Source organism: Elgaria multicarinata, chromosome 11 (assembly GCF_023053635.1).
Source record: "Elgaria multicarinata webbii isolate HBS135686 ecotype San Diego chromosome 11, rElgMul1.1.pri, whole genome shotgun sequence".
Classification (NCBI taxonomy): Eukaryota; Metazoa; Chordata; class Lepidosauria; order Squamata; family Anguidae; genus Elgaria; species Elgaria multicarinata.
This window is the reverse complement of record NC_086181.1, coordinates 30,576,481-30,599,319: the sequence shown is the minus strand read 5'-3', so window position 1 is coordinate 30,599,319 and position 22,839 is coordinate 30,576,481. Positions and strand designations below refer to the sequence as shown.

Here is a 22,839-nt window from a genome sequence, read left to right as displayed (position 1 = left end):
ATACCGTAAAAGGCGAAGGGACTCCACGTGGAATTAGGATGGGCTCTCAGGAGAATTGGCTAGGGAGGGTCTGGAATGAGACGTTGGCCAGTGACTTTGTCATGACATCTTCTCTATTTGATTATTGCCCTGATCTGCTATGCCAGAAGATAAACCAATCTGTTATAAAAACCCAACACCTACAGTTAATACAATAAAGACGTAGTATTTAGTTATTTATTAACAAGCTTTTGTAGATGTCTGATATCGACAAACCCTTCCTGAAATGCAATGTCTCAATGCACGCCTTTGGCAAAAGCACGCAATGCCTGTTCCTTTCTTTCAGGTGAAATACAGCAACTGCCACCATGTCTGATGAGGAAGTCGAGTACGAGGAGTAAGTAAAGTAACATCCAGACTGGGGTCACAGAGGTGCAATCATAAATGCACGCAAGTTCAAGCAAATACAAATTTAAATTCTCCTCCTGTGATTTATTGATGATTCTCCCAGTTGGGTTTGGGGATTTTAGAACAATGGGGTAAATTATTTAATTTAGATAATTTCCACAGGGGTAGCCATGTTAGTTCATTGCAGAAAAAAACACACACAAAGAAAAACGACAAAGAGTCTTGTGGCACCTTGAAGATTAACACATTGATTAGGCTATAAAGTTTCATTGGCTACACAGCACATCCATCCACACTTAACCACAAGGCGTAAGATTCAAGCAGGTCTCTCAAAAATAGATTATGAAATCCACATTTTAAAGTGTAAGTATATGAAACTGCAGCTTTGAATTTTGGAAATGGGCCCAATTTCTAATTTGTTGGCAATTTGTGTTTTAATTCTAAGTAGGGCTGGGGATAAACAGTGATTCAACCACCACTTTGTGAAATTGATCCAAACATTTGAGGAGAAATGATTTTGTGAAATGGTCCCTCTCCAACTTTGTTTCTCTGAACCATTTCGCTCATTCTTCAGCATGTTTACTTGAGAGTACTTCTGATTTGATATTTATAGCATTGCAGTGTTAATTTCTGGTCCCCCACCCCAAATAGTATGGGATTCCTTTTAAACCTTTGGGTCTGCTTTTGAATAAAGCAATTTTGATATATATATATTTGCCAAGAAATTTCACATAGTATAGTACAGTATAGTATACAAATACACTTTTTTCGTAGTTCAGGATGGAACATAACCCTATGACTTTTACGTCTGCAATAAACTTGTTTCAATCGCTGACCTTTCTCTGGAGGGGTATTTAACTCTATTGTACCTCTTGAATATAATAAGCTGCTGAGGAACAATCTGCCCACTCTGTAAAAAGTATGTGTATTTTTTTTTCTTTTGAAGATATGCTGCCGCAATCCACTATAATGGCAACGCCTAATAAGCAGCAAAAGAGGCAGCCATGTTTTTTTTAATGGTGGCAGCCATTTTGAATTTTTCAACATTTTAAAAGCACCTTAGAACAAGGCTTTCTAGGAAAAGCAGAATGGTGGCTGCTCCAATTTTCTCTTCCCCTGTCCCTGCGATTGCTTCACCTCACCCACAAAATACAGCCACAACAAAACAGCTGATTTTGAGGTGGGAGAAAGGGCTTAGAAATGGCCCATGTTCTTGTCAATTCGCTACGGTGTTAGTTTTAAGCACTCACATATATTTCAGCATTTCTCCCACCTGTCTCCCAAGGAGGAAGAGGAGAGAGGGCCCTTTTCTCTTAGATATGCTGATGTCTCTGCTGGTTAGGCATTTGCACAAACAAACCCAAATAGTGTTAGACCAGCCTTTCTCAACCTGGGGCGCTCCAGATGTGTTGGACTGCATCTCCCAAAATGCCCCAGCCAGCTGGCTGGGGCATTCTGGGAGTTGTAGTCCAACACATCTGGAGCGCCTCAGGTTGAGAAAGGCTGTGTTAGACCATTTTTTTGTAAGGTATCCTTTGCAAGTAAGGAACACTACGCACATGTTTATGAGGTGAAATGCAACTATTTGAGTAGTATTGGGGTTTTGAAGACTTCAGCTGAAGTCCAGGTCATACCTTATTAAAAAGCAAAAACCAACAACAGGCATTTAATGACTATAGATGGACTGGACTACCCATGGAAAAAATATTTGTGATACAACAACCACAGATACTAGTATTAATTGTGGGGTGGGCCAACCCAACCAACGTCTGTTCGGACGGGAGGGCATACACCAGTTATTACCCATTGCTCTTTGCAATGATTTCTAGTGTTTCTGCAGTCATCATGTTGTCCTCAAGGTACATGCCATATCCCAGGGAAATGCAGTGGTTAAGTTCTAGTTTATACCTGAAGCATATACAGAGAGCTTTTCTAGATGAGGCGTTTACTAATCCTCACAGTGGTTTACAGGTTATTTAGACAACACTGCCACCATCCAGTTTCACTTCTGTTTTTTAAAAGCAAAATCAAGGTGGAGTGGTGGTGGTGGTGGAGTAGAGAAAATCTAGTATTTTTTGTCAAAGTGAAACAAAGCACAAGTTCTCACCAGTGTTAGTCTGCTATCCCACAGTGCCACCGAAAGTGACATAGCGGAAAGTATGGAAAAACAGGAAAGGAAAATAAAATCATGTCGGGCTACGATCTGCAAGTTGAAACAGCAGGTTAAAAAGCCTCATCTAAAGGCTGTTTTCAGAGGATGTAGAATGGACTGAACCACATCAGTGAAGGAAGTCACATTTTTTGGAAACTCCTCTTATGTAAAAAGCTCTCTGATAGGAAACCTATTTTGGAGGAAGCCATTAATGGCCATTAATCTGTTTTCAAACCAGTTTCAAAATAGTTTAATATGTAGTGTAGATGTGTCCACAGTCTCGGGTCAACACCGAATGATGGATGCACTAATGTATATATCCATTTCTTTCTCTCGTTCTTTCTGTCTCTTCCTTTGCCAACCCCGTTTCCCACACGCCAGGGAGCAGCAGGAAGGTAAGGGATTTCTAAACCCTCCATTTTTACTCATTATCCATTCCAGGTGCTCTTTTCTAGTTTTTTGGGGAGGGGGTTGCTTTTGTATATTGTGTAGTACAGCCTTTCCCAAGGTAGAATCCTCCAAATTTGCTGTACTACAAACCCCATATTCCCCAGTCAACATGGTGACTGTGGGAATTGTAGTCCAACACATCTGGAAGGCATCTACCTGGGTAAGGCTGGTGTCGTACATTCTTTCCATAGACGGGCATTTGCTATAAATGGGTTTGTTTATTTTTCCACATCAAGATGGACAATTGTCATTGTAATCAAACAGGCGAATGAATGACTACATCATGAATCTCCTTCCACCATTAAGAAAACCTAACCCTAACCCTTTAAATTTTGATTTATTTATTGCCATTTTTGTCTGCAGACATATATAACAATATCAACTCACTTAAAGGAAAAGCCTTGGCATGCCCATTTTGCTGGTGTGGTGGTGACCATGGGATCATTATTATTTTCTACACCTTTAGGATTTACAGAGTTTTGTTTCTCCGGAGCAAGAAGAGGCCATCTTTGTCCTTTCTTCCTTCTTCTAAACTCTCCTTTGTTTTTATAGTTGTTTTGTTCGTTTTGAGAGCAGTTTCCTCTGGTGGGGAAAATATAACATTGTCTTAAAGGGGAGGCCACCACCACCTTCCCCCACTCACACCTACTCCCAAAGCCTTCCCCTAACTTGCAGTAATCAGGAACCAATAAATTAAAACCCACCTAGGGACCTCTCTCTGTCTCACTCTATATCCTCTCTCTCTCTCTCTCTCAGAAGAGGAACAACCTGAAGAAGAAGGTGAGGCAATGTCCCCTGTCTATTCCCTCTCTCCCAATTACCCTTCTATCCCGCTTTGATTTTTTAGCAAACAGAACTGCAACTGGAACCCAGCAGCATTCAGAGGTGATTTATATGGTGGGAAACCAGGGGGCTGTCTATTTCTTTTCTCTTTTTGCTTAACCAGGCTTCAGTTCTTGAAGGTGGTGCTTAATTTTAGCTTCCAATTAAAAACAAACATTTCTTCTTTGACTTTTTGTTCTCTAGCAGTAGTACCCAAGTACAAAACACATGTACCTCGTGCCAGTTCTGAGTATTGTATATTACACAAGCTGAGCCAAATTGTGGGGTTGATTTCCATGAATATTTGAGCCCCCTGGAAAGTGTCTTCCTTTTTCGTGATTGCATTTTACGGTGGGGAAGGGGGAGGCACAAAGAGGCACGGCATGTTTGTGGGGGAGAAGCATAGAAAACATGATGACATCATGAGATCATGCAACCAGTCAGATTTGTCTACCTGGTTACATCATTGAGGGCTAAAAACCATTATTATTATTATTATTATTATTATTATTATTATTATTATTATTATTATTATTATTATTATTATTATTGCCTCACTGTCACTGCCCACATTCTGAATGGAGAGGGGAAGAGGGAAATGAGCAAAGGTGTTTCCTCTCCCCACCTCACCACATTCAGAGTGAGAGAAACTTGCTGACAGTGACATCACCACAAGCCCAAATCTGATTGGCTACATTGTATTAGCTACACTGATTGGCTACACTACATGGTCACACACTGTATTCATTATGGGATCCCTGACTGGCTGGGATCACTCAGAGAAGAAAGCTCTACCCTGCCCGCCCCCAATCCCAAACCTAAAAAAATTGCTACTAAAGCAGCACCAGAGGAGGAAACAACAGGCACAAACAGCAGCAAAAAGCAGTGAAACAAGTACAATTTGGGGATTTTCAGGGAAATTTCTCTCTCCTTCAAAGGCCCCACCATTTCACCTCAATATTTTCAATTTGGCACAGCTCTATTTTAAATCTCCACTTCTCTCAGAAAAATGTGGGGGTGCCCTTTCCATAAAAGAACCCCCAAAACAAAACAAAACTATTCTCTGCAGGAGCAATTAACAAGTTTTACTTTGAAAGTGAATGTAGCACCAGCACTTAGTGGATTTCAAACTGTTCCTCAGTGAGAAGATCAGTAATGGAGGCCGACTTGCCCACTACAGCTGGTTTTCCCTGACAATGCTTAACCACCTTGGAGAGTTCTTTGCATCCTAGCGACTCTTAGGGTACCTCCAGATGAGGCTTTTATTGTGCAATCCTCATATCTCAAATACGAAATTTTATAGAGGCGGTTCGAACAGCGTCACCCTCCATTTGTAACCTTCCAATGCTTCCCCACCTCTTCGTCTACCTTTTTTTCTTACTAGGGGGAAAAATCTGTTACGGAGGAAAAGTCGGAAGAGCTGCACAGTGCCTACTAACTGGTAGCGCTGAGAGCCCTCCTTCTGGAAGCACCCTCAGGGCAAACGTGAGACCCAAGAGTGGCCTGGGCCATTGCTGGGTGCGGAAGACAATGTACCGTAAAAAAATGTCCCAGAAGCCTTTGCAGTGCACAGGAGTTCTATGGCAGACCTGCAGGGGTGCTTCAGAAGCCATGGAAAAGAGTCCTTTAAGACAGAAAAGTTTGAAAATCCATTCCCAACACTCAAAATCAGGGGTACAGAAATAGGAGTTTGATGGCTCTGTGTTGTGGCAGAGCAGGGTCCTCCGTGCTGATACAAAGACTACCTTGATTCTTCCTCCACATTTTCAGGAATAGGATCCCAGCACTCTAGTCAGGGGTCCTTTCAGTGTACTGGGGGCAGGTAGTGGCTCCTTCCAATGCAGGGGCTGATAGGTTTCCTTCCCTTGTCTATGGTAGGACTGGGTGGGTTTCCTTCCCTTGGCTAACAAGTAATGTTTTTAATCACCCTGCCTTCTTTGTCCTCATCCTTTAGATCAGCCTTGCCCAAACTGGTGGCCCTCCAGATGGGCTGGGACAACAACTCCCAGTATCTCCAAGCCTGCTGGGTGGGGATGCTGGAAGTTGTAGTCCAAATCATCTGGTGGGTGGACCAGGTTGGGTGAAGCTGCTATAGATGGATTGATTTAATGGCCTTTTCCTTTCTCTCCTGGATTTGATCTCTGCCTTCCAACCTCCATCTCTCTCCTTGCTCTGTTCCGCTCCCTCCTCCATATCTGTTCCCTGTCCTCCTTGACCCTGTGATGTGTGTTGTTTGCAGTGGCTGAAGAACCTGAGTCAGCTCCTGAGCCAGGTATATTTCTCCTTCACTCCAATCTTCCCCTGGGGATGGGTGGGGAGGCAGAAAAACCATCCAAGAAGTATAGATACATGACTCCGCATGTTGCAGATGACGGGCAGATCCAGGTCTCAGAGTATTTTCAGACCGGGGGGGGGGGGTCACATTTCCCTACTGCTGCTTTGCCTCCTGCTTCTGTCCCACAATACGGATGAGCAGCTTCTTCTTTCTTCACACTGGGAAGAAAGAGGAAGCAATTAGTGACCATGTGACCCATTCAATGGGCATTTTTGTAACGCAGCTTCTCCAGCACACAGCAGGAACTGATGCCAATTATTGTCAGAATCGGATTTTCTGGGTCGCATTTTGTAGCGGAAAAAACCACAGAAGAAGCAGGAGGCACACAGGAGGATTGCTGAGTCATTAAAATGACCCGCGAAGATCCGTCAGTGGCCAGTCACGAGCAGGCGATAAAACACTCGTCTAAAGATGCTCACAGTCTCAGGTGGCTGCCTGGAGAAATGGATGCTTGGCATAAATGGGTTAACAGTCATACCCTGATCTGCACATGAAGCAGAATGCGGTGGTAAAATCGGCTATGGCAGTTCAGACTGTGGCGGTGGGGAGATGCCATTTTTGCATGCTCCTTTATATAAAGGCTTCCCTGCCTGTAAAAAGCTAGCACATCAGGGAGAAAGGTTGTTGGCCATTCTGTTGGCCCGTTTGTGTTTGTTTTCAGCTTGCGGGGGGTTGTTCATGTAGAGGCGCATTCACCTATGTGACCTGCGGCCTGCAGGATGAAGTTCTACTATCTCAGGAGAATTCTACCACCCCATTCTCACTGCGTATGTAGACCAGACCCAGGAAATGGATACGAAAAGAGATATAGAGGCACAGTTAGAGATGGGAATAGATGGTTCAGTAGAGAGATAGTTAAGGCTGTCTGGACTAGATATGGATAAATGCATTCCAAAGAAATAAAATGGGGCTATGTGCTTGGACCCAAACTGTGTTTGAAATGCCAGGTTTCACCTTTGCAGGGCTCCAAAATTAGGATACTGTTAAGGCAGCCTTCCCTAAGCTGGAACCATCCAGATGTTGTTAGATTTAAACTCCCATCAGCCCCAATTAGCAGAGCCAATGGTCAGGAATTCTGGGTGTTGTAGTTCAAAACATCTGAAGGGCACCAGATTAAGGAAGGAAACACAATATTATGAGTGTATCATTGCCACCCTCCTGTCACTGGCTGGGATCACATGACAAGCCAAAGTATTGCGTTGTCATTGCATCACAGGTTGCTGAATCATGGTTTGTTATATTGTGTGAACCCAGCCCATTAACGAACTATGGCTTGTTAACTATGAACAACCCACAAAGAGAACCCATGGTTTGTTGTTGGGTTGTGAACAGTGGGTTTGTTAGCATGGCTGGGTTCATACAATACAATAACTCATGATTCAATGACAACCCAGACTCTGACTTGTTGTATTGTTGAACTTGGTTACTGTGTGTGTGGTGCCCTGCAGTCAATGGCCAAGAGCAGGAGGAGCAACAAACTGTTCCTTGAAATTAAACAAAACCCAGGTAGTAGCAATCCTAATAGTGCAATCCTATACATGCCATCTCAGAAGACAAGTCCATTGAGTTCAGTGGAACTTATTCCCAAGTAAGTGTGCGTAGGATAGGATAGCCTGAGCACGAATAATAATGTAGACAAAAGTGCTTCTGAGGATGTGCTGAAGAGTGTTTAAAAGACCACTGAGTGAGCAAATCCTACAAAATTATGGGATTACGAGGACAGAGTTTTGCTGTCTGAGATTATGGCTTCCAGACTGCACCTTTTAAGAAAGCACCCAGTGGAGGGAGAATTGGACGTGTGCTTGTGGAAGTGGATGGGTGGGTGGATGGACAAATGGAAGGTACCACTGACAAACAGATGAGTGTGTGGCACCGCCTAGGTGATTTGAAATGCCAAACCCAATTTCCTCGTGAGTCCAGTCTAAAGTCAGCCTTTCTCCTGGCCTTGATTACTACCTACACACACACACACACACACCCCTGTCTAGCAGCTGCTGTAATGGATTTCTAACTCTCAAGTCTTCCTTCCTGCCCACCTTCACACCCCGAAAGAGGGAGATGTGCACAGGTTTCTAACAGAACAGGCTTTGTTGATATATTTCATACAGATATATCTATCGGCCTCTGATGCTCTCCGTGTGCTACACATGTTCTGGATACATGCAAGTAGTGTGTAGTAGTGTGTTCTCTCTATGTATCTGCGTGGAGAACATGCGTACCCCAAACATGTCTATAAGGGAAGCAACATATCTAAGCCCAGATGGGGATAATAGATATTTTCCAGTACCTATAGACATGCCTGTGACCGAAGTTGTGTCACACCATGAAAATGTGTCTTTTGTTTGGTGTCTGTCTGGAGACTCACCCACCTACTGCCCTGGGATTCAGGTTGGATTCCAAACTCAGACCTCTCCGGGCTAACTCTGGAACATTCACCTGCCCAGTTAAAACTCTGGTCTTAAAACCACTGTTTGGGGACTGTAGGGCAAGAGAGATGCAATCCTATGGTCTGGATACACTAAGGGTGCAGAACCCAAGGCCCAAGGGCTAAATGCAGAGCCAGTGTGGTGTAGTGGTTAAGGTGTTGGACTGGGAGTTGGGAGATCTGGGTTCTAGTCCCCACTCGGCCATGGAAACCCACTGGGTGACTTTGGGCCAGTCACAGACTCTCAGCCCAACCTACCTCACAGGGTTGTTGTTCTGAGGCTAAAATGGAGAGGAGGAGGAGGAGGAGGAGGAGGAGGATTATGTACACCACCTTGGGTTCCTTGGAGGAAAAAAGATGGGATATAAATATAATAAATAAAATAATAAATAAATAAAATAAAATGCAGCCTCCGAGGACTCTTCAAGAGGCCACGCCCCCTTTCCCTAATTACAGCCAGCTATTGTGACGTGCGAACCAGGCCAAGATCCAGGCAGGATAAAGGGAAGTATATTATATAAGTGTTTTAATAGGTAGATAAATAAATATGCAGGTTTATAAGTGATATGCAATTCAGCAGAGGACATAGCACGTTATTGTTGCCCTAGTTTGCTCTTTCCCCCCTATTTTGTCTACTCAAGTTATGAACATTCATAATTCCATTCTGTGTATACCCCCATGACTGTTAATATGGTATATAATGTGCATTTGCCCCAGAGCAGAGAGATATAAGGAATCTCCCTCCACCTCCTCTGAGCATTTGGGGCTTACTGTTTTCCAAAGCTTTCTTCCTTCTCTGCATCTATTAATGGCCTTTCTCTGTCTTCTGTTTCTCACAGAGGAAGAACGCCCCAGACCAAGGTATGTGACAGAAACAGGAGTTTTGTTCAAGGAGGTTCATTCAGCAGGCTGAAGTCTTCACTGTGGGGTGGGAAGAAGAAGAAGAGTGTACACAAAATTAGGGTTGCCATGGCTTTTCTTCTTTCAGGGCTGCTGTGCTTTTATAAACCTCCTAACCAGCTGAAATTGACCAGTTTCCCTTCATAATGGTATCTCCACAGCAGGGGTAAAGCAGTAACTCTTGCACGAACTGTCTGGAGTGCAGTTATTAAAGGCACAGAGCCATAGGGGAGAAAAGTGTGGCAACCTGACACAAAATTCAAAACTTGCACTTGGAGATCCTGATTTTGACATGCAAATTTAGAAATCTAGAGGATCAATTCTTTCCCTCCATGCTCTGGGCAATTCATTTTAGCTCCAATTGTTTCCCAATAAGTCTAATTCAATGGGGGAATAGATTTATCAATGTTTTCTAGGAGGCGAGTTGGGTATGTATGTGTTGCCAACAGCATCTTCAGGTATTAACTATACTTGATTCTTTCTTTCTTTGTGTTTCCCACATAAAGGCCAGTGGTTCCACAGTTGGCTCCTCCAAAGATCCCTGAGGGGGAGAGAGTGGATTTCGATGTGAGTATTTTGATTTTTAACAGGTACTTATGGTGGCTAGGTGTCCTATATTACAGAGGACAATTCTCTATTTCAGTGGTTCTCAACCTTTCATATTTTATGTCCCACCAATCACTCTATCAAAGAAGATAGGACCACAATGATAGAAATAAAAAAAATCTGTTTAAAGGCATTCTGTTATTGCATTTATCATTTATGGTAAGTTTTACGGTCATAAAAATTGAAGTAGTATTGTTGGGAATAAATTTTATTGGTGTGGCTTTCAAACACAAAAATAATAATTCCATTCAGCTGCGTGCAGCCAGCTGAAGACCTTTTTATTCTCTCAGTATTTTAACACTTAATTTTAACGTAAATTTAAATTTTATTGTTCTAACTCCGTATTTTAATCTTGTATCAATTTCTGCTGCGTGGTTTTATCCTGGTTGTGCTTTTTATACTGTATTCTGTAATTGTGCTTTTAACTTGTTGGTTGTTTTATTGTGGTTTTAATTTTTGTGAACCGCCCAGAGAGCTTCGGCTATTGGGCGGTATAAAAATGTAATAAATAAATAAATAAATAAAGTAGTAGTTAAAAAGGTTTCCATCAGCCTACCAAAAGATCACAACTAGGTAATCCATGGCTGGTAGGCTCAGCAGGAGACGGTATGTCACATTTACAGGTAGGCATGTCTACCACTGGGAAATCCTCTTCGTTTTTGGCTCAACTGAGTTCTGTGGCATGTATGACTCGATTTCGACTTGTGAGCTGAGCTACAATTTCCCACACACACTCCAGGAACTTCCTTGCACTTTTTTGGGTGGGTGGGTGGGTATCATTTGTGCAAATTGCACAGAAATTGGCGCAAATTGTGGAACTTGCAAAACAAATATGTGCAAAATGCCTGGAAAATGCGCAATCTGGCCTGATTTACTGGAGATTAAGTAGGGCACCACGCTAGGAACTGGAATGAAGTCCCGGATGCCAAATCTAGGAAAAACCATCAAACGCCACCCCCTAAAATGTTTTTTTCCAACATCCCTTCTTGCAGGTAGACATGAGGATTAAGGGAGAGCAAATTCTTAGTAATTGTTATGAAAGCCTCGTGTTATGAAAGCCTACTTCTTCTTCCCACTGGTGGTACATGCCCCACGGGTTGAGAACTGCTCTATTTGATTATGTGTCTTTTCTGCCACTCCCAAATCTTTCATATGAACCCAGCCTCTACCAAGGAAGATATTATTTCAGCTGACTAGCTTGGTAACCACTGAAATAACAGCCATAACATGTTATCCTTTTCCTTATTTGCATTTCCACCAAAATACACACTCCCCAGTCACCCCAGGGCTGATTCCTTTGTCACAACTTGACTGGAGCATGTATTTCCTGGTCCCTAGGGCTGCTGCTCGATGTGCAAACGTTAGCTGGTGATCATACTGTTCTCCACGCTTGAGCCCCTGCACCAGTTGATTTGTGTGCTGTTAAATTGCTGTTGAAGGCAGAAGAGCAGGCCAGGTCCATTTTTGGCCTGCTCAGTTGACAACCTTAATTGACTGCTACCTTCGGGGTGAATGAATTACTGCACAACCACATCTGCACCCCTAAATTCCTCTAGGTTGAACTACAGATGGGGAAGGATGTGGTCCATAGCTGCCCAATTCATAATAGCCTGATCCGCTTATCTGTTTGGGCCAAAGTAGACATTGCCCCGTCGATGTGTGTAACCATCTTCCAATGTCTTTTTTTTTTTAAATGAAAAATAACCGCTGGTGGAGCAGAAGGTGAATGGTGGGGAAGGGGCTCCAGCCATTTCTCCATTCAAACTCCCCCAAGCTGCTTTTCTATCCATGAATTGGGTGGGAGGGAGGGCAGGATATGGGTTCGGATGTCAGAGAACTTCACAATGGATTCAAATGAGTTGAGCTTTCTATGAATCCCATCTGCAGATTCTGCAGCGGACCAGGTTTTCTGAGTCATGCAGGTTCCATGGACTTGCAGACCAGGTTTTCACTGGTGTGTGCTTGTGTAATTTTCGCTAATGTGCATTAGTGCACGTCCACATTAGCACTAATGCGAATTAGCACAAGGAGAATGAAATTCTGGTTTAAAGATTCTGATTCCATCAAGTCTCATCCAGAGAGCCAGTGTAGTGTAGTGGCTAGAGTGTTGGACTGGGAGTCGGTAGATTCAGATTCTGGTCCCCACTCAGCCATGGAAGCCCACTGGGTGACTTTGGGCCAGTCACAGACTCTCAGCCAACCTACCTCACAGGGTTGTTGTGAGGACAAAATGGAGAGGAGGAGGATTATGGATGCCACCTTGGGTTCCTTGAAGGGAAATAGGTGGGATATAAATGAAATAATAAATAAAAATAAATAAAACAAAAGGTACCCTTCTCCAGGACAATCTGAATGGCTTTATCCTTTTCAAGCTTCTCTCTCTCTCTCTCTCTGACTCTGACTGCTCAGGACATCCACCGCAAACGTATGGAGAAAGACCTCCTGGAGTTGCAGACCCTCATTGACGTACACTTTGAGCAGAGAAAGAAAGAAGAGGAAGAGCTCGTTGGTCTCATGTCAAGGATTGTGAGTACCGGGCAGCAAGGCATTGTGGGTAGCTGGGGGTAGAATGGGGCCTAGCCATTGTTACAGGTCCCCCTTTGCCTCTCTTGTCCAAATTAGCCCTACACATTTGACAAGGCTGGATGGGACTCCACACCTGGATGGAATGCCCATCAGTTTCATCTTTTGCATAAAGGTCTATTGGCATGTAGATGTATGTCACGCATTCCACTGCTAAAATGTCCAGGATTGCGGTAGGCAAATAGCTATGCCAGAAAAATCCACACAAGCCAGTAATGCAAATTATTATTATTATTATTATTATTATTATTATTATTATTACCCCGCCTTTTGCCCAATACTGGGCCTCAAGGTGGCCTTACAAAATTTAAAACATACATTTTAAACCTAGGAAAAGAAATGTACCAAAAAAATTTCCCAGCCACCTAGTCCATAGTGTTCTCTCCCTTTACAACAGACAATGAGACACCTCATAGAGTACTCAGATGTTCAGGCACTCTTGTTATTTAACTACTTAGGAGACTTTTGTAGCAATTAAATTCATCAGGTTTCGTGGGGTGGGAATGCCTTGATAGGTCTTTTTTTTCCTAAAGGATAGGGAAATGAAATCCACATATGATAGCAAAAAAAAAAAGATTTAGAAGGTTATTTATACCCATTCCAAATAGCAATTATATTCTCTTCCAACGTGTCAGTGGCCCCGTTCAGAAGACACCTTAAACCTTGGCTTTAACCACGGTGGTTAAGCCAGAAAGCCGAGCTGTGTTCAGAAGACACCTTAAACCATGGCTTTAACCATGATAAATAAAACAAAAAAGGCTTATTCACCATGGTTAAAGAGGTCTTCTGAACCCGGCCTGACTTTCTGGCTTAACCACCGTGTTTAAAGCCATGGTTTAAGGTGTCTTCTGAACAGGCCCAGTCTGGCCCCACTGCTCTTGTATGACCATTCCCTCCCCACATTAGAATCCCTCTGTTCCACCTCTGCGTGTTATGTTTACAAATCTCTCAGTCTCTTCCTGGTTATCCTGTGCACATGCTTTGGTTTATGAGCAAATGGATCGGACCAAAGTCCACAATATGGCTGTCTTTGCAGGTCTCCCAGCAACCAGCAACTCAGGCTGGAGGGTGCTGTTGCACCCATGTCCTGCTTGTGGGTTTCCCGTGGGCAGCTGGTTGGCCGCTGTGCTGGACCGGATGAGCCTTGTTCTGATCCATCAACCTTATTGGCTCTTCTTATGTTCATATACAGCAGGCATTAATTAAGGTGGTTCATTTGAAATAGGTCAGTGGTCCTGCAGTGGGCTACAGCTTATCTGTTGCTCACCTCTGGCTTATCCCACCCACATTGTGAATAATGCTCAAAATGAGTCCAGCATAAAGGCCAATCAAGGTGAGACACTGGAAACTGCATTCGGGTCTCCTCAGTGGAGGCTGGTGGCTCCAACTTTGGTGGGGCTGTGAATCCATTCTGGGTTCCAGTCAGAACCAGCCACCCCTCTAAAGGAGCTATGCAAATTGCTGAAACCTGTTAGGTTCGGTACCATAGAGAGCTCCTTTAGAACTCTAGTCGGTTTTGACTGAAACCCAGAATGGATTCATAGCCCCACCAAAATCGGTGCCACCAGCCCCCACTGGGTCTCCCCTCTCTTTAGAACAGGGGCATTGAACCCCTTTCAGCCCGAGGGCCAAATTCCATTTAGTGGGGAGGGGGGGACACATTCCGCTGGTGGGCGGGGGCAGAATGCAAGCAGCAGAGCCAAATTCAAAAAGGGTGGGGCCAAACAGAGCCCATTTCCCAGCAGAGGGCGCTAGAGCAGGGGAGAGGAATCTCTTTCAGTCCACGGGCTGAATTCCGTTCCAGAGGAGCTCTCGGGGAGGGGGGCACTTTCCAGTGGTGGGAGGAGCCAGAAGCAAAGAGGGTGGAGCAAGAGGCTAAAGGGGTGGGGCCAAAACAACCCCAGATGCCAACCTATTTCACCATAAAGCTCTTACTGCCAGTAACGAAGCCTTAGGAGAGCCATTTCTACCTTTTTAGAATGGGGGGGGGGGAATGTGCATAAACCAGGTAACCACCAAACGATTCGGAGGGGGGGTGCATCAGAGACGGGTGTTTGGGGATTCCCACAGGGGCTGGATTGGAACCCCAGGCGGGCAGGATTTGGCCCTGAGCCTAAGGTTCTGCACCCCTGCTTAAAATGTTCGCTGAAAGTGATTATGGGATCCCTGATTCAGATCCAGACCATAGTGCTGGTAAGGGAATTCAACTTTTCCCAGTGCTATTTTCCTGTTGACCCCCCCCCCCCCCAGGGGAAATACTGCGCCTGCAAAAATGTAAAGAGACGTTGTCTTGTTCCACTTCGCCTAGAAAGAAGTATATGGGATTTGGAGGGTATTGTAAAAACACCTAAAGAGCTGGCAAAAGCGCAAAGAAAGCAGTTTTAAAAGGGTTACAAAAGAAAGGCGAGTTTCCTATTTATTTATTTATTTATTTTATTTATTACATTTTTATACCGCCCAATAGCCGAAGCTCTCTGGGTGGTTCACAAAAATTAAAACCACAGTAAAACACCCAACAGGTTAAAACACAATTACGAAATACAGTATAAAAAGCGCAACCAGGATTATTTATTTATTCCTAGGGAGACTGAGCCATGCGACCTGCCCTTCAGGTTTACTTGGAGAGCTGTGCTTGGGAGAGTACGTTTACAAGCAATCTGATTACAGACATAATGAATCATTCGATGAAGTGTGGTAGGCAAGAGGGGCTATAGATAAAGATCTGAGAGAGTTAGAAAAAGGGATTTCAAGAAGAGGGTAAAAAAACATATTCATCCGGTCCTAGGAACTTGTAGGAAATGGTCTTTCGAAATGTAAATATTGGGATACTTTTCAGCTATTTATAATATGAAGAAAAACAGGGCTGGACCAGAAAGGCAGCAAAAGCTGCCCAAAAGCAGGAACTGAGTAAATGGAAAGGCAGAAGTGAACCAGAGATATGCTGTGTTCGGACATTGCTGTCATGGTTCCAAGCCCTCCCACTGAGATGTGAGGCAATAAAGAGGTCTGCTGTGCAGTCCACAAAACATTATTTATTTATTTATTTATTTATTTATATAGCACCATCAATGTACATGGTGCTGTACAGAGTAAAACAATAAATAGCAAGACCCTGCCGCATAGGCTTACATTCTAATAAAATCATAATAAAACAATAAGGAGGGGAAGAGAATGCACCAAACAGGCAGTATAAAGTCAGAACAAAATCAAGTTTTAAAAGCTTTAGGAAAAAGAAAAGTTTTTAGCTGAGCTTTAAAAGCTGCGATTGAACTTGTAGTTCTCAAATGTTCTGGAAGAGCGTTCCAGGCGTAAGGGCAGCCGAAGAAAATGGATGAAGCCGAGCAAGGGAAATAGAGACCCTTGGGCAGGTGAGAAGCATGGCATCAGAGGAGCAAAGAGCACGAGCGGGGCAACAGTGTGAGATGAGAGAGGAGAGATAGGAAGGAGCTAGACAGTGAAAAGCTTTGTAGGTCAACAGGAGAAGTTTATATTGGATTCTGAAGTGAATTGGAAGCCAATGAAGAGATTTCAGAAGTGCTCAGTAAAAATCACCTCTTCACACCTGAAGGGAGTGTGAATAGCAGGAGCTATCCTCTAAGCTTAATTAGCTTAACAAAGCACGGCAGTTGCCTGTCAACTAAAAAAAGCTGACAGGCTTTTACCAGACTTTTACCCTTCAGGGAGGGTTCTTATGCTGCAACCTCTGACATGTCGCTGGTCTGGTGGTCCACCTCCCCTGTCTTCCCCCATCAGAATTGACAAACCCTACGGCGGACTCTGGGGGTCTATCAATCCTAATGCTCCCTCTCCCGCCGACAAAGACTGAGTTCCCAAGGGCAGGGGGAGACCATTTCTGAGCCTGGGCCTCCTGTTCTATAACCTCCTGGGAAGATTCATCCCTGACTCCTGGAGAGTCTTGAGGAATTTTCTCCTGGTTTCCTGTGTTGGCTGGTCTTCTTCTACTTCAGCCTTTGAGTCCGATTCAGAATCCAAACCAGGGAGCCCGGGGCCATAGCTAGACCTAAGGTTTATCCCTGGATCGTCCAGGGGTCAAACCTGTTCATCTAGGTGACACACAGGGGATCCAGTGCTCAGGCAGGGGCGAACCCTGGATGATCCCAGGCTAAACCTTAGGTCTAGCTGTGGCCTGGGTCTCCTCCTGGCAAATCACGCTAAACCAGAGGTGTTGAAACACCTTCAGCCCATGGGCAAGATTCAGTTTCAGAGAAGCTGTTGCAGGCCACATTTTTCTGTTGGGTAGGGCTCAAGGCAAAGGAGGTGGGGGCAAAGACAAAAGAAGCCCCCCCCCCAATACCTAACATACCAGCATATTGTAGCTTAAAGTTTTTACTGCCAGCAACTAAGTGTTAAGAGAGGCATTTTTAGAATGGGAGGGAACTGCACAAAAGCAGGGAGACCCCCAAACAATCACCAGTCAGGGGAAAGGGGTGTGGTCATCTGGGGAACCCTAGAGCACCAGATTGGGGCCAGATAGAGGTTTGACACTCTTGCACTAAACTAGGGCTCCTGTATCTTTAACAGTTGTGTAGAGAAGGAAATTTCAGTAGGTTTCATTTGTATGCATGCAGCACCTGGTGAAATTCCCTCTTCATCACCACAGTTAAAGCTGCAGGAGCCCTGCCCTCTTGACCAGATACAAAAGGGGTCAGGGATCCTACAGCTTTAACTGTGGCGATGAAGAGGGAATTTCACCAGGTGCTGCATGCATACAAATGACACCTGCTGAAATTCCCTTTTCTATACAGCTGTTAAAGATACAGGAGCCCTTTCCTCCTTTTCATATGGTCAGCCTATGACTAAACTAATATTATTCAACTTCACAAGATTTGCATGCTCCTCTTCTTTCCTCCTCTGCCATGGCCACGAGGATAACCTCAGAAGCTTTCACTTCTGCTTTAAATTAACTGCAGTTTAGCATGTTGCCTGAACCTGACAAACCGTGATTACTCTTAACTATGGTTTGTTTGAAACAAGACAATTTCAGACCATGGGTTAAAAGCTGGCTTGCTTAACCAAACCAGAGATAATATTAACCACAGTTTAGGATTCAATCAACACTCTGAACTGTGGTTAATGGACATCAGAAGCAAAAGCTTGCAAACTTCTTCTGGCTTCGGGGAGGGGAGGGGAAGACATGTGAGCCCCCCTGTGGCTCATTCTCATTTGCGAGCTGGAGAAACAAAGCAGAAATAAACAGGCTCCTGCCCCAGCATGTAGTTCCTCACTGCAAGTTTAGGTTTAGCCAGGAATCCTGGCTTACCATTATGTACAAATGTGCCTCTCTTCTCACTTAAGATCTAAAAACATAAGAGGAGCCCTGCTAAACCAGACCCAAGGCCTACCTAGTCTAGCCTTCTGTTCACACGTTGGAAGCCGACAAGCAGGACACAAGTACAAAAGAACCTTCTCATTTGTGTCTCCCAATAGTTTGGCATACAGAGGCCTTTGATCCTGGAGATACTATATAGCTATCGCAACTAGTAGCTCTAGATAGCCTTACCAGTCGTGACTTTGGCTAACCCCCTTTTAAAGCCATCCAATTTAATGGCCATCACTACCTCTTGCGGCAGCGAATTCCATAGTTTAACTCTGCGCTGTATGAAGAAGTCATTTCTTCTCGTCTCTCCTGAATTTCCCACGTATCAGCTTCAATGGGTGACACCCTCCCCTCCAGTTCTTGTATTATGAGACAAGGAGAAAAATTAGAGTGACCATATAAAAAGGAGGACAGGGCTCCTGTATCTTTAACGGTTGTATAGACAAGGGAATTTCAGCAGGTGACATTTGTATATATCGAGAAACTGGTGAAATTCCCTCTTCATCGCAACAGTTAAAGCTGCAGGAGCTATACTAGAGTGACCAGATTTAAAAGAGGGCAGGGCACCTGCAGCTTTAACTGTTGTGATGAAGAGGGAATTTCACCAAGTTATCTGTATATACAAATGACACCTGCTGAAATTCCCTTTTCAATACAACAAAGATACAGGAGCCGTGTTCTCCTTTTCATAGGGTCAGCCTAGAAAAAATGTCTATCCACAGAGCTTATGCCTATTAAGAGAGCCTCTTCTTCTACAGATCAGTAAATGAAGTCATGACTGCTGTTTCATCCAAGTGAAACTAAACTCAACCGAGCTGCTCTTTAAAAGCCTCGGCCTCCCTCCCCTCCACGGGGAATCTGCTATTATATAGACCTTGTCCAGCTTTCAGTCTACAAATGGCCTACAAGCTTTTTTTAAAATGAAAAATGAAACAATTAATTGCGCACCCAGCCACATAATCTGTGAAGTAGACACGTTGCTCTTTACTCCTACCTTGTGGTTAGTTAGCTGCAATGCATGAGCTGAATCCAAAACAGCAGAGATCCGCGGTTGCTCTCGCATATTATATTCAGGGTCCTCATCTATACCAAGCAGGATATTCCACTATGAAAGTGGCATGAAAGCCATATAAAAGGCAGGAGCCACACTACTGCTTTATAGTGGTACTGAAGTGCACTGACAAGTGTTGGGGCCCATTGAGACATACTGTATTCCGCTTGGTGTGGCTCCTGCTTTTATATACCGCTTTCATAGTGGAATATCCTGCTTGGTGTAGATGAGCCCAGAGACGCATCAAAGCTACATTACTGTCCAAAGGTATCAGGTACTTTCAATGCAGTCCTTGCGTGGGCAGCCCACACCCCAGCAGGGATCCACTGATAATTAAGCCTGTGTGCAGCAGTTGCTGGGGAACATGGGTGGGAGGGTGCTGTTGCACCATGTCCTGCTTTGTGGGTCCCTGGCCAATGGCTGGTTGGCCACTGTGTGAACAGAGTTCTGGACTAGATTAGGGTGACCCTATGAAAAGGAGGACAGGGCTCCTGTATCTTTAACAATTGTATTGAAAAGGAAATTTCAGTAGGTTTCATTTGTACATATGGGGAACCTGGTGAAATTCCCTCTTCATCACAACAGTCAAAGCTGCAGGTGCCCTGCCCTCTTTTAAATCTGGTCACTCTAGTATAGCTCCTGCAGCTTTAACGGCTGTGATGAAGAGGGAATTTCACCAGGTTCTCTATATATACAAATGACACCTGCTGAAATTCCCTTTTCTATGCAACTGTTAAAGATATAGGAGCCCTGTCCTCCTTTTCATAGGGTCACCCTAGACTAGATGGACCCTTGGTCTGATCCAGCAGGGCTCTTCTTACATTCTTAACCCCTTGGTGATGCTCCCCTTCTTCACCCTTGCAACCTGTTTGTTCACCTGCCTCTCACTCTGGCCCAGATGACAGTGGTGGAGAGAAGAAGTAGCAGTAGATGCTAAAAACTTTTCTTTTTCCTAAAGCTTTTAAAACTTGATTTTGTTCTGACTTTTATACCGTTAGTTTTACTCTACCCTGTGCCTGTTTGGTGCATTCTCTTCCCCTTCTTATTGTTTTATTATGATTTTATTGGAATGTAAGCCTATGCAGCAGGGTCTTGCTATTTTATTGTTTTACTCTGTACAGCACCATGTACATTGATGGTGCTATATAAATAAATAAATAATAATAGTAATAATAATAATAGATGCCACGGCCTACTTGCTGTCTGTCTGTCAAGCAATCAAGTGGTGGCAGTGATGAGAAAGAGGATGAGAAGCAATAGCAGCTCATGACAAGGGCACTCAGAAAGGAAGCTCACTGAGGGGGGGGCGGCATTGAGGCTGCCTCACCCAAAGGCCCTCCAAAACCTGGAGGCACTGATTATATAGAGGGACATTCAGAAAAATGACACTCTGTCACAGGTTGTGACAAAAAGGAATCTCTTCCCTCAGCATCCAAAGAACCACCATGGAGAAATCCTCAAATACGTGTGGCATTCCATTATTATTATTATTATTATTATTATTATTATTATTATTTATATCCCGCCTTTTCCCCAGTACTGGGGACTCAAGGCAGTTTACAAGATTAAAACATGTACAATTAAAACATATAAATATAAATTACAAAAGTTAAAATAGAATTACACCTACAGTAAAAAAAAATTAAAAGTTAATTAAAAAAAAAAAAAAAAACCAGTAACAGATTAAAAGGGGAGGGGGGGGAATCCAATACATTAACACAGATCCGGTGTAGTTCCAAAAGCCTGCTGAAACAAAAAGGTTTTTGCCTGCCTCCGAAACTGTAGGGCAGAGGGAGCCAGCCTAGCCTCCCTTGGAAGGGGGTTCCAGAGCCTTGGAGCAGCCACCGAGAAGGCCCTCTCCCGCGTACCAATCAGGTGTGCGTGGGATGTTGGTGGGACTGACAGAAAGGCCTCCCCAGAAGATCTCAGAGCATGGGCAGGCTCATATGGGAGAATATGGCCTTTCAGATAACCTGGACCCGAGCCATAGAGGGCTTTTTAGGTGATAACCAGCACTTTGAATTGTGCATTCCGTGTGGCAAGAGACTTCCTCAGGCCCACTTGAAGCAGTGTGAGGTGGAGGTTATATATTTTCCTTTTTCTTGGGTAGGATCTGGACTGAAGTCATGCCTAAAGTAGACCCACAGGAATAACCAGGATGAGTTAGTCCTGACTAACATAAATCACCTTGATTTCAATGGGTCTCCTCTAAGCATGACTAAATCCGAATGCAGCCTTTCTGCTTTAAGACTGCCTTGGCGAAGCTCTCACCCATCTCTTGTGCCCTTTGGCAGGAACACCGGCGCGCCGAACGTGCAGAACAGCAGCGGGTGCGCACGGAGAAAGAACGGGAGCGGCAGACCAAGCTCGCTGTGAGTACCAGGATTCTCTGGGGTATGGTGCAAACTCTGGCTCCGGAGAAATGTGAGAGGAGAACTAGGGCTTGTCTACACCCGCCATTTATCCCGGGGTGGACACGGGGTTGTCCCTGCATGTCCAAATGACGCAAAGCTGATCCCGGGGTGAATGAGCGATGAGCACTCAGTTCTCCCAGGATAGCTGGGACTGCTTTGTCCCCTCCCCCCCCCCCCCGCCCCAACTTGGGACCATCCTGAGCTCCACGGGTGGTGTGGCTCTCCCTGCAGGGGTCCTCCCTCTTCCCCGCAAGTAGCGGGGCTCAGGAAACGGGTACGGAGCTGTGCAGGGGGAGTCCGTGGGCATCGTGGGGAAGCATTTTCGCCATCTTTGGGATGGCGCTTGGTGTCTTACAGCACCAAGTTTGTTGTGTGTGTGTTTTAACAAAATCATTCCTTCTTGCAAGACCGTGCCTGCGCTATTGCGCAATTGCACAAATGTCTCCTTTTTAAAAAATAAAATGTCACCCTGGAGCGTCCCTCTTTACTTCTGGGACAACTCACTGGCGTGTGGCCCCTGAGGGATGATCCTGGAAGTGGAAAATTCTGTGATCTTCCCTCCCCACTCCCCAAAAGACTGCAGGTGTAGATGAGCCCCTAGTCTTTGGTTTAAGAACTGGTCTTCAGTTGATGGGGCAGGACTCACAAATGTACAGGGCCAGCTATGGCAGTAATAGGCAACCTGGAGCCTTCCAGATATTTTTGACTACATCTCCCATCAACCCCAGTTAGCATGATCAGGAATTATGGGAGTTGTAGTTCAAAACGTCTGGAGGGCACTAAGTTGCCTATCTCTGGGCTTTAGATTTGAGGGGGGCCTCTAGCCCTGCGGAAAGAAAGCTCCTCCCCCATGAAAGGTTATACCGAGGGAGGTGAGAGGAGAAACAGAAGTTAGCTAGCGAGCTAGTTCAGATCTCACCTCCAGCTTGCACTGCTGCATCTGGGAAAAGTATAAGAACAGAAGCCTGAAATAATGTTGATCAAGCTTCCACTGGTCAGGAGTGAGACTTCAATGTCCTGGAAACGTCCTTGGCTCTCCCTGTTGGCTAGCAAATGCAGAGTAAAGTATGCAAGGTTGTGTAAATTTGCACAGTACAAACAGAATAGAGGTGGACAAGGCTGTCTTTTTCCAGTCTATGCCGCCGTTGCATGGTTTTAGCCATGTCCACTCCATTTCCACATTAATCTGTGATTTTTTTGGGGGGGGGGAAGGTCTTAAAATGATATTTAAATACAAATTTTGATGAGTATTTCGATATGTATTTCCATACACATCTAAATGTGAGTTTTCGCTCAAATATGCTGAACTTTCTCTGAAAGCATGTATTTAGTACATGTGTATTTTGATGCATTTGAGCTGCTGAGAACTGAATCAC

General features: G+C 44.4%; 1 protein-coding gene across 4 annotated transcripts in view; it reads left to right on the top strand.

The window, feature by feature from the left end:
• Window positions 1-22,839, top strand: part of TNNT1 (troponin T1, slow skeletal type) — a 38,782-nt gene that overhangs the window by 9,022 nt on the left and 6,921 nt on the right. The window contains exons 2-9 of one of the 4 annotated variants that reach the window (XM_063138782.1): window positions 326-376; window positions 2,921-2,934; window positions 3,746-3,769; window positions 6,051-6,083; window positions 9,411-9,432; window positions 9,978-10,038; window positions 12,487-12,603; window positions 21,344-21,421. In XM_063138782.1, the coding sequence (XP_062994852.1) occupies window positions 348-376; window positions 2,921-2,934; window positions 3,746-3,769; window positions 6,051-6,083; window positions 9,411-9,432; window positions 9,978-10,038; window positions 12,487-12,603; window positions 21,344-21,421 (378 nt within the window). In that variant the 5' untranslated portion in view covers window positions 326-347. The remainder of the gene's footprint in view (window positions 1-325; window positions 377-2,920; window positions 2,935-3,745; window positions 3,770-6,050; window positions 6,084-9,410; window positions 9,433-9,977; window positions 10,039-12,486; window positions 12,604-21,343; window positions 21,422-22,839) is intronic. The other 3 variants (XM_063138783.1, XM_063138784.1, XM_063138786.1) reach the window with 3 other exon arrangements.